Source organism: Cupressus sempervirens, chromosome 1 (assembly GCF_028749045.1).
Source record: "Cupressus sempervirens isolate cs-2001-9-10 chromosome 1, ASM2874904v1, whole genome shotgun sequence".
NCBI lineage: Eukaryota > Viridiplantae > Streptophyta > Pinopsida > Cupressales > Cupressaceae > Cupressus > Cupressus sempervirens.
The window spans coordinates 134,763,739-134,776,281 of record NC_143118.1 but is presented as its reverse complement, the minus strand read 5'-3'; the positions used below and the strand labels follow the sequence as shown (position 1 = coordinate 134,776,281).

Below are 12,543 nucleotides of genomic sequence, written 5' to 3'. Positions count from 1 at the left end.
GCAAAATGTGAAACTCTATCCGTAAGCATGTGGAAAATACTTTAACCATAGGGCAGCCATATGGAGGTACATAGAGTGCGTAATGGTGGGGTTTTAACTTGCATTCCCAGGTGAGGGAATGGCTAAAATATGGCTAAAAATGGTGGGGTTTTAACTTGCATTCAAGCTCAGAATGGCTAAAATATGAGTAAAATAGCCAAACGAGTTTTTTTGGAGTGAATTACATATGCAACTAGCAAGTTTGGAATTAACTGAGCAAGGCAAAAAAATGAATAACACATTGAGCATCTCATCTTTTAACAAGTGCAAAATGTGAAACTCTATCTGTAACATGTGGGAAATACTCAACCATAGGGCAGCCTTATAGAGGTACATGGAGTGCGTAATGGTGGGGTTTTAACTTGCATTCGTAGGTGAGGGAAAAACAAACTTATCTTTCTTTTAAGAATAGGAGTTTACACACGACTGCATATGCAAGTAAGATGAGACCTTGCATATGCAACTTGGAGAAGAAGACATAAGATAGAAAGAGCAACTTCAGATGCAAAAAAACATGCAAATATGAAAATGGAAATGACAAAGATTTGCATTCAAAAAAATATATACAAATGCCTTAGAGAAAATAACCAAAAGAAATTACCTAAACTCCATCAAGAATGAGAAAAATAAATCCTTATCCAAATCTTGAGCAAATTTGAAAAGAATCCAAGAGATTTCAGAATTTAGATTTGTCCAAAGCCAAGACAAATTGATTTTGAAATCCTCATAACATGGTATGAATTTGGACATGTGGTGATGGCTAGAGAAATACAATGCCCAAAATGTAGAGCATACTTTGACCTACTTCAAATGCAAAGACATAAAAACAATGTCTAGGGCAAAGATGAGCTTGCAAAATGATGAAAAACAAGCGTGAAATTTAAAATGCTTAGCTTAGATATGTTCTTGAAGAGATTTGATGCAAAAACACCTTTAGATCACAAGGTATTTTGATGGAGATCAAGCCCAAAATGGGCTGTTTTTCCTCAAATGCATGTATTGAAAATGCATGCAAAAACTCTTAAAATCGCCACCTATAGCCTTGCAGGTGCTAAATGCACTTTAGAAAGACATTAATATATGCTATGAAATGTATGTATTTTTTCCAAAAATCATGGTTTATAAGAGATAGGGTGTTTTCAAGTCAAAATGCATGTATTGAAACTCATCGCATATTGCAAAACATGTGTTGCGTTCCGAAATCGCTGCTCAGCCTCTTAATGAAGGAAAACGGTTTTAGAAGGGCAAAACCATGTTTTGAAACACATGTTATTGCAAAAAAAAAAATCGCATCAATGAGAGCGATTTCAAACCAAAATGTGTTTTTTGGAACTTATAACATGTTTTAATAATATGCATTCCTTTTAAAAATTGCTACTCAGCCCTAGATAGAGGAAAACACAAGTTTTGGGAGCAAACACATTTATAAAGTACATGCATATCCACGAAAAATCTCCAATTTTAATTGAGCATTTCAATTGCTAATGAAACCACATCTTTTTGGAAGCATAAGCATATTGGGAAATATATGCAATATGATATAAAATCACCCCTTTTGCTCCAAGTGGAATTTATAAGTCAACGCACCTTTCAGTGGCATTACACGTGTATTCGGGTCCAAAATTACTGCTTTGAACTAAAATGAATGAAAAACTCATTTTAATTCTATATTTTTATGTAGATGAATTTCAAAAACCCACTTTAAATGATGATATATAAACACATGCATTTAATTATTAAAAATGAACTTTAAATACAATAACATATGCAATCGCATTTAAAAATCGGGACTTACAATTTATTGAAAGTAGAATTTCATGAAGTATTTTGCATGTGGATATAAGCAATACGAAATAAAAATTCCCACTTATACACTTGAATTGTTTCATGTAATTGTATTTAATATTTAAACTATAGTTTTTAATAAAGTAACATGAATAATAACTTTGAAAGAAGCTATTTTCATAAAACATAAAAAAACTATGGTCAAATCTACTTAGAAAGAGTTGAAATTTTAAAATGGACCACAAAATGTACTTGAAATATCAAAAAATAACTTTAAATTGTGCAATTGTCAATAAAAAGTGTACTTTTATGAGGTTTTAAATAAAAATATGCAGTTGACTTGTAAAGCCCCACTTTTTCCCTTGTAGCTTCAGCTAGAGAACTTCAATTTGGACCTAAGTTGGCTCGAATTGAGTGGAATTTCAAGGGCTATTCACCTAAGGCAAAAACAAGACTACAAACTATTTACAACAGAAAGAAAAACAAAGTAAAGACAAGAAAGTCAACCAAGAATCAAGTGTTTGCAGTGCGAGAAGGAAAACTCTTACCTACAAAAATTGGTGGTAGACTTGATTAATAATTTTCAAAAGAACACATAAATAAGACCACACAAAGAACAATTCAGAGATAATGAATTGTTTTCATGATGCTTCATGCATGTGTTAAGCAAAGAGGATACACCTACGAATCTGTGAGAATATTGCGTAGGGTTCCCTCAATTTTATGATGTTAAAATTGAGAACAACACCATCTAAAATAGCTGTCGCACCTATTATTTTCCCACGTGACCAAATGTACTTTCCAAGAATAGAAAAAGGCCCCTCTCAATCATCACCAAACTTACCATAAATCATAAGTGCATGAAACTAAGCCCAAACAAAGTCCAATCTGAACCAAACGAAGACCAAACTAGAACATACTCAATTGTGGATAATGCAAGAGCCTCCCATAACTGAGCCTCTGCCTTAGAAGACTGTCTATCCACAAAAATTGGCCTATGGCGATCACAACAGTAGGCTAATTCCTCAATACTTTGATGCTAGCGAAAATGGGGACATTACAACCCATTGGGTCCTGTAGTGCCTCGGGTGGCTGGAGCAGACCATGGGCGACACATATTACAGGTTCATGTATCATCTATTATCTTGGTGAATTGGTCTTATGAGATCATTGTCTATCTATGTTTTTTTAATATTTGCTGAACTGTTCTTTTGATATTTCATGAGTTGTGCTTCAGGGTTATATTCGATGGCGAAATATTTTCTATATAGCTTAATAAAAGAGTACCCATCTAAAAATATTTGCAGGAGATTTTCTTATTTTCAATCTAAATTTATTTGGAAATGTGCAAAGCACCCCATTAATAGATCACCAGCTTTTTCATTTTTGCAATCTTATCTTTACTTTACATTCCTATTATAAATTAATGCTTACATGCATATTTTTGAACTAGAAAGGAAGTGCTATATGTTTTTGACATGCTTCTAATTTTTCCTTTCCATGCTGAAAGTAGTGATTTGAGAGACCATAATGGATAGATCCTTTTTATGCTGGCAATAGTGATTTGGAGATCAATAAATCGTTGGATGAACAAATTATATGAAACTTGATGTTTTGATATGGCATTTAAGTCTTAATAAATTGTGAAATTTTAACCCTGTGGCCATTTATAATTATATAATTTTCTCTCTTTAATGGTCAGGACTTGTGTGTCTTGGACCGAGTCTCAAAATTCTGGTTTGGATTATTCTCCTTTTCTCTTAATAGTCGTAGGCTCATGTGTGTCGGTGTTTTGATAAATTCATTAATATCAATGTCTAAGAATGTGAGCTTCCATAGTTAGGATGGTTTAAGCAGTTTAACATATTTATCTTATGTACATTTCAAGTCACTGGTATCAGAAATATCAGGATATTTTTATGTGCAGGATATCTGTTATTTGAGGTTTTAAAACAATTCAGTGTTAATTATATATCCCTTATCTATGCATCAAGCTTTTTATTTATTTATGTGTGTTTTTTATTAGTTTTGTTAGGAAAGTCCTGAGGAGGCCTGATTTAAAACAATATGTATACAGAAATCACTTATTGCACAAATGTGTATGGTGTTTTTCTAAATGAAAATAAGTGATATTGTCTTGCCTAAGAGGAGGTAGCTTTGACTATCTTTCTAAAAAACACAAGCAGGCATATTTTGAAATTAACAAAATGTTTATTTGAAAGGAGCCGTGGTGAGTATGCATAGCTTCTGGATATGGAATAGGAGTGTAAGTGGAAGTGAAGAGAGGATTTATCTGAGTGAGGAGGGATTTTATTCTTATTGTGTCTTAGAATTACTTAGAAAAATATACTTAGACATTTAATCTTGCTATTCTGTATGTGATTGCAGTCTGTTCTAGTCACTGTTGATCGACATGAATGGTATGCAAAACCTCAATTATACACAAGAAATGATCAGTCTGGACTTTGGAAAAGAAGGCTTGCCATACCTTTGGTTGAAACTTTGCCTACACCTGTTGCTGTTCATAACGGTGAAAAAGAGAGAACTTTGAAATCAGAGAAATCAGAAAACGGAGAAGTTGATCGAGTGGAAGGAGAATCAAAGGCAGCTGATGGGGGGTTCACAGATATTGACACCAATGTAAGTGGTGATGTAAATCTGTCTGATCCCCAGAATTTTCTTTCAAATTCCACAAATATTAGTAGATCCGAATCCAAAAAAAGACGGCTGCTCCAGGAAGCGGCAGATGAAGGGCATGTGGCATCAGATAGCATACTTGAGCAGGTAGAAGATGGTTTAGATGACAGTAGAGTCCCAGGTAATATTCCAGTCTTCGGCGAGCCAGGAGTAACAGGGAAAAGAAATGGTTCTGTTGCAGAGCAAGTCATTGAGCCAACTCTTGTTATGTTTGAGGTAATATTATATGCTTGCTTAGACATTCTATCTCTAGAGATTGGCTATTGTGTGGTTTTTCATTTGACAAAATTTCACTGAAGTTCTACTGTAATAATTATTATAGATTGGAAACAGAATTGCTTTCATCAATTTGCATCAATGACATGGTCTTTAAGAGCATCTGTGATATTAATAAGTAAGAGATACTAAAGAAATTCTAAAGTGTTTAAGCTAGTTAAAATGGAAGAGGCAAAAACTGATACGAAGTTTCAAAATCTGTTTTCTTTTCTAATTACCATTGGATATTGCATATCCATCCTCCTTGTCTCTTGTTTGTTTTATTTTGTGGGTCATTGTTTTCTTTCATAATGTTTCTGTTTCTTTTTAGCCTTGGACAATTGTGTTCTCTGGTTGGCCATATTTGGGAACTAGTAGATCTTTTCATTTAATTGTACATTAGAATGAATTTAATTAATTGAAGTATACACTGACCTAGTTTTGCACCCATTTAAGTAGTCAAGATTCCTTAGAGACAACTGATCTGCATGGTTGAAGCTTGATAAAAACATCATAGATTTGAAAGATCAGCAGTAGATTCGAGGGGAGCAGGTTGATGCTTTTCCTCATATGAGGACAGCACAACTGATGCTTTCTTGAAGGTAGTAGTTAATGACAGGAAAACATTGTCTTAGGGAGGACTGTGCATGAAATCAGCTCACTTCCCTGTCTGGCAGTTGTTCTGAAGGGGCCAACAGTTGTCTGTTAAACAGTAACCACTGCATAGTTGACATTTACCATATTTACTAGTGTACTACCTTTATCCAACAATTAGTTAACAAAACAAGTCTTGCATACTACTATTAACAAAACAGAAAATATCACTGATTACAAAGAAAAATACCTGTTATCCCATATAGGACATCTTGGTCTCATGGACATTGAAAGTGCTCTATTTTATTCTAATGTTCTAATTGTCAGCTATTATTTCAGAAGTTTTTCATATTAAATACATTAATGACAATGTTTCACAGAGGACAGCCTTTTTCTGGTAAACATCATACCTATTCTATATAATACTGCAGACACTTTGGTGTCCCATCTAACTTTTTCACTTCAATTATATTTTTGGGATTCTATGTTGTATTTTATTATAACACAGAACGTTATGTTTAATATGCAGGTGCATATTCCGCCATCGTCCATGCTTGATGGTGTCCATGCTCAACACTTTTTTGGCACAGGTGTTGTTGTTTATCATTCTGCAACCATGGGATTGGTTGCAGTTGATAAGAATACAGTTGCAATTTCTGTATCAGATGTCATGTTGGCATTTTCTGCGTACCCAGTAGAAATTCCTGCGGAGGTAATTGAATATCTGATTCGATTAGTGCACTTTATATTTTGAATATCTTCTAAATTGTTTTTGTTTTACCATATGAATCACATGTGATACTCAACTTCATTGTCACAATATTGGTTCCTTTATAGAAATTAAATTACAATGCCAGTAATCAGATTTGGAATTTTGTCTAGGTTGTCTTTTTGCACCCTGTTCACAATTATGCATTGGTGGCATATGATCCTTCTGCACTTGGTTCAACTGGTGCTGCTGCTGTCCATGCTGCTACTCTTCTTCCTGGTGATTTCCCTGCTTACTGTTTTTTATTGAATACTATTTATTTTCTGAAATTATAAATGAATTGGCCTGATTTAAACCATTTCAAATTACAGACTTTGTAAATTCTCTTTCTTGTAGAGTCTATGCTTAGAGAGCTTGGCTTGTTAGACACATGATATTTTTGCTATTGTTCTGCCTTTGGTATAAAATCTGATGCGTTTAACTGCTAGAATTTGCAGGATTTCAGATATTGAGATATTCATTGCTCTATATCTAAGAATCTGTTATTTGTGGATCTAGGATGACAGTTAATGAATGTGGTATCCATTTCATATAAAGTAATTGTCTCATATTTGTGACCCGGCTATGATACACATACTTTTCTTTATAGTGACCTGTTGTATGTTATCAAGTGATGTATTATTTCCACATACTTAATTGTTGCTCTCCCTTCCACATAGCGATCTGCCTGAGGGCTCCCTAAACCTGTTGGTTTGTCACAATTGAATTCCTTTATAATTTGGAATATTGAAAGGATAATAGTCATCGAATTGGAGAGAGAGGGGCATGCTCCTGTTGTGCTAAATGACTGAGTTGAGACATCTCTCAAACAGGAAGAGTCTATATAGACTGATCCGTTTCTTTGAAGAGGAGGAATTAATAGCCAGTGGAGTTTGGCAAACCATTAGTGGCAACCTGGAATGAGGAGGTCAGGTGGTTGATACGAGAACTTGAGCTTTAGGAGGAGCCACATCATTATTAAGCCTTTGTTAATGCATTCTTCTCTGTGAGAGAGAAGGTTGAGGTGAAAGCCTTTGTGCCTTCCTCTAGGAATAGCCATGGTGGATCCACCCTCTATGACTAGCCAAGGTGAATGTCATGATGAAATGATGACATCACGTCGAGTGATTTTGTGATGAGCACTTGTTCATTTTCATTTTCATTCATGAGAGTGGCCATGATTGAACCATCCCCTGGGAGTATCCACGATTGATATCACTAAATAACTTAGATATTGAGAAGGATTCCTCCCTAGCTAAGAGGAATTGTTGATGTTATTGTAACTATGGTTGGATTCCTTTAGGCTATGTAGATAACATAACCGTCTTAAAGGTCTATCAACAATAGGTATTTATATGAGCCAAATCATTAATATAATTATATATTAATTCTATAATCAATTAATTTATATCAAAGTAACGAGAATCGGAATCGGATCGGAATTGGCAAGGCCAAAGCGAATCGTGAATCAGCAATGAATAGCCCATGAATTGACAAATTTGAAAAAACCCTTTAAATTTAGAGATTTTAACAATTTAAAACTTATTTCAATCGCCCTTTATCGAATATAACTTAAACACACTATATCATCATCAAATAGAAGTTAAAACTTAACATACATAAACATGGAAGTTTGGAACATAAAATCCATCACATACATAACTATGTTATCTAAAATGTAAATTGTAGGCTAGCTGAAGTAAATAGAAATCAAATGATCATAATGATTCAAATCATAGAATGTATGTAAGAGGAAGATCCATAAGACATCAAATCATAAATGTATGTAAGAATCTAAGATGAAGATCCATGAAAGTTTGAAACGTATGCCTATCAATGATTCAATATCAATATCTGTAAACAAAATATAAAAACAAGGCTCTAGCTCAAGCCTTAGGCTCATAGTCATCATCATCCTCAACATCATCGTCAAGCTCGGCTGTAGCCTCAGCCTCAGCCTCTAAGTATTCAATCTGCCTACTAGAAAGGCATCTAATATAGGTCTTAGAGGACTGCCGAGCCATATCCCCCGGATGTAAAATGGGCTCACGAACGTCGCCGCTAGGGCTTGTGTCTGTGTGTGCGCATGTGCATCTACCAATGCCTGAAGAACGTGCTCTAGCTGCCTTAGCTTCTATATCCACCTGGCCAACCCACGCATGGTCTTCCCCTTTGTAGAATGGATCCACAACCTCTGTGAGCCACTCTAATTCTGGATCAATCTCCTCCAAAATGATCGGAGAGGAGTCAGTGCCCAAAATTTGTCTGATCCTAAGACGGAGGTTGCAATGAACAAAGATGAGATCATTCAACCTCTGCATCGTCAACATATTTCTCCTCTTCAAGTGGATGTGCTGGAACATGGACCAATTGCGCTCACATCCAGAAGCGCTGCTTGGCTGACTCAGAATACAAATGACAATTTTTTGAAGTTTTGGGGTTGTGGCCCAAAACATTTGCCACCATCTATCTGAAATAAGGGAAAATAAAAACAATTAGTCTCATTTACAAATTACAAATTACAACTCTAAAATTACATAATCAGCTTTAAGTTTAGAATCTAGATTCATGAACATTGAATATATTATTTAATTTTTACTTGGCTGTATTGTTGCCCGAGCATCTATGGCCATCCTGCTAGAGTAAAGTTGCCCTTCTTTATTATTGAACTTATCGAGCTCAATAATTGTAGTAGCACTATCCTCATCACTACTCAACCTTTGGATCACTGTATATAATCCCGTAAGAATCTCCTCATCTGCCTTGAAGTCAGGACAGAAACGAAATGCCGGATTCAAAAAGTAAGCTGCTGCATGGATGGGTCTTTGGAGCTGATTCTACTATCTCCTATCAATGATATCCAAAATAGGGGTATACTTCTCCTGCACTCCTGCATACTGGGCTCTAATGGCCTCCTTGGCCCTATCCATGCCCTCATATATGTAGCCCATAGAGGGCTTCTCCCCATCAGCAGGTCATAGGAGAGATACAAGGGGCTCAGTTGCCTACATATAAATTAAAACAAAAATTTGAGTCAAAACTTAAATATAGAATAATATAACTTAAGGTAAAACTAAATCATTAAACAATTAGCATAGTAAACTGTAAAATACTAAATGTTAAATTGCAATAAATTTACCTTAAGGATTTCTCTAGATGGTTTCCAAAAACCATTATCATCAAATATGTAATCCACCACATCTATCCCTGCAGTGGTTGTAGCATAACAAGATGAAATATATTCCCGCCCAACAAACATGCTCCTCAAATCATCCCTTGATGTCAACAAGGATTGTAAGGTGATGAAATTTGAGGCAAACCTCATGATCCCTGGACGAGCTAACTCCTTGCCTCCTGTGTACTTCCTTATTGTGCTAAGGACAAATGAATGTTTATAAATAAACTTGCATATGTTTTTTGCCCTTTCCACACATGACTTGACCCACTCAAGTTTGCCAATTTCCTCCAACATGAGGTCACTGCAGTGTGCTGCACAAGGGGACCAAAATATGGTGGGGTGCCTCTCCATTAAAAGTTTACCTACAACAATTTTAAGTTAATTAGAAATTCAAATTTCAAACATGTTAGAACTTAGGAAACTTAGAAATTCTAAGTTAGAATTAGAATAAAGTTCAAAATTCAAATAAATTTATTTTCAAAACTTGAAAAGTTAAAAGTTTTCTTGCAACAACATAACTTGTTGCATTATTTGTCACCACTTGCACCACATGTTCCCCCACCTCTACTATGACTTTCTCAATAACTTCACATAAGTATGTGGCATTTTTTACATGAGCGGAAGCATCAATGGATTTGATGAACATGGTGTATCCTACAAGTAACAAAACAATGAATTTTAATGTTAAATGGATCATCAACAAATTAGCAATCAACAAATCAAAATTTGAAATAGTCAATCACGATTCAAAATTATGTATGTAGGAAAGTAGAATGATCAATCACCTCCACAGGATACAAGAAAATTGAGGAGTGTTCTTCCCCTCCTATCTGTCCAACCATTAGTCATGATGGTGCAACCCTTTTCGATCCACTCCTTTCGGTTGTCCTCAAGCTCAACCCTCATATCCTCTACCGTTTCATCCAAGAGGTATCCACTCAACTTAGCTTCAGTTGGGGCTTTAAACCCCGGACCACAAATAGCAATTGCATATATCATGTTTTGTCAATAAGGAGCCCTGTCACAAATAGATAATGATATTGATTAGGAAAAACTCAAATCATAAAACAAGTAGATATAATTAAAGTTTTACAACTTTTACTTTTACTTTTAAGTTTAACTTTAAAGAAAACAAAGAAAAAAGAATCAATTACCTGGCTGCAATAAATGGAATGTTGCAAAAGTACCAAAAATTGCAAATCTCTTTTTTGGCAGCATCATGCATCTCCTTGTTCAAACCCATGCCCTCAAGTGTGGGTTGGGAGCCAGGAGTAGTGTGGGGCACAAAGTAACTATCCAATCTGTTTTTCCGCACTCTAGGCTGCAGTAGATTGGTGTTGGACTCTATCTCTGTATAAGACCAACTACCACTAACACTCGCATGAGCACTAGAACTAGGACGAAAAGGAGGCCTGGAAGAACCGTCTCCAACACAACTTACAGATGCGAAAGTTGATGTAGATGCAAATGTAGATACGGTTGCGGATGCGGGAGCATGGGAGCTAATACCTCTTAACCCTTCAAGTTGCATTTTCTTATTCAATTTGTCTTGTTCAATTTTTTCTAGTGCCACTAAACAAGTGTGTTTTGCTTTAGCAGTTTGTTGAGTGCAAATTGTGACATCATGTCCAGGTATAGCAGCAATGTGGTATTTCAATCTATAGATACCTCCAGAATTTATTTTTTCTTTACAAAATATACATTTTGTTTGAAACTATTAAACAAAAGCTACAAAACAACAAACCCTAGTTTGCAATTTAGTAAAAATAAAAAACATTCAAGATTTGCAAATGAAAACTAAATTTAAAAAAAAAAAAATGCATAATACACTAACATGCAAAAAAAAATCAGCACTTACCTCTTGCAAATGAGTTGAGGAATGTTGATATTGACTCCTTAATGCTCCCAATGCAATTTATGGCCTCCCCAGATAGACTTATGATCTCTTTGGTGCTCTTCTTTTTTGCCGATTGGAAACCTATGGTTTTTCTTTTCTCTTCTTCTCTCTCACTTTTTCTCTCTTCTACTCATGCTAAGCAATTAGAAGGCCCTTTAGGGTTATAACAAAGAGTAAAAGCAAAAAAGAAAGCAAATAAAACATGTGTTTTTTTCATAATTTTCAAGTCAACTTCCTAGCTGCCGCGGGCGATTCACAGGAAAGATTCGTGTGACTTTTAGCACGAATTGCCTGAATTGGCAATTCAGGTGATTCATACTAGAAAATCGGCTCCAGTGATTCAAGATTCATAAAAAATCGGCAAGCATGAATCTTATCGCGATTTGGGCGATTTGGGCGATTTTTAGGTGATTTTCAAAACTATGATTTATATGATTAATAGGCAAGAGCCTACAACACATCAGTAAATTGCGAGCCTCTCATCGGGGAAGTCTTGGGTTCAAATCTACTTGAGATTAACACATAATAATAATGATAATAATCAATCTTAACAATAATAATGAATGAATAATAAATAATCTAGGCTTTAGCCGATTACCTATAAAAAAATAGAATTTAATTTATATAATTAATGGGTTCAACTTGGAAGAGTGGCGATCCTTGGTGAAGGGGCACTACCAATAGATATTAAGGAATATTGAATCTTCCTCGAGTATCTAATACACACAATTCTACAAGAAAACAAAATATAAGAAGATAAGTTCTTGAGCTAGACAATTGGGTATTGTCTATAGTTAGGAGGGCAAATCATTGCTTGTGGTTAAGCAAGCATGAAAAACAACAATTTTCCTTTCTAGATCAGCCAAAATAGAATCACTCATGGAGTATACTGAAGATCATATGATTAAATTGAGAGAAGGGAGGGAATCATTATAATAACACCTTTGCCAATTTAAAACTCTTTATCAAAACAATACCTTTAATAACTTTACATGCTGGAATCAACAATTATGTACATGACCACAATGACTCAGATTTTACGTGGAAACCCAATGCGGTAGAAAACCACAACAAATAAATGCTTTATATATAGACTTTTTCTTTTACAAATTGGTTTGTAGGCTTCAACCTACTAGAGGCTACGACCTCTATGTTTATGTGCATCAACTCACTGAAAGCTCCAACATCCATACTTTGTAGGCTCCAACCGATTGGAAGCACCAACCCCCACTTCTGTCTTCGTGAGCACCATCCCATTGCACACAAACTTCTGTTCCACCTTGACAATGTTGCTTACTTCAACAAATGATGGACAATTTAACTGCTTCAAATCTGATATATATTTCTGTA

The 12,543-nt window shown here is 35.2% G+C and overlaps 1 protein-coding gene across 7 annotated transcripts in view; it reads left to right on the top strand.

Annotated features, from left to right (window-relative positions):
* DEG7 (DegP protease 7) overlaps positions 1-12,543 on the top strand; it is a 249,233-nt gene that overhangs the window by 196,103 nt on the left and 40,587 nt on the right. For 4 of the 7 annotated variants that reach the window (XR_016361747.1, XR_016361750.1, XR_016361748.1 and 1 more), the window contains exons 15-17: positions 4,213-4,737; positions 5,900-6,082; positions 6,253-6,358. Coding sequence is in view for 2 of the 7 variants with exons in the window: in XM_089817738.1 (XP_089673864.1) it covers positions 4,213-4,737; positions 5,900-6,082; positions 6,253-6,358 (814 nt within the window). In the remaining 5 variants the exon portion in view is untranslated. The remainder of the gene's footprint in view (positions 1-4,212; positions 4,738-5,899; positions 6,083-6,252; positions 6,359-12,543) is intronic. The other 3 variants (XR_016361753.1, XR_016361754.1, XM_089817752.1) reach the window with 1 other exon arrangement.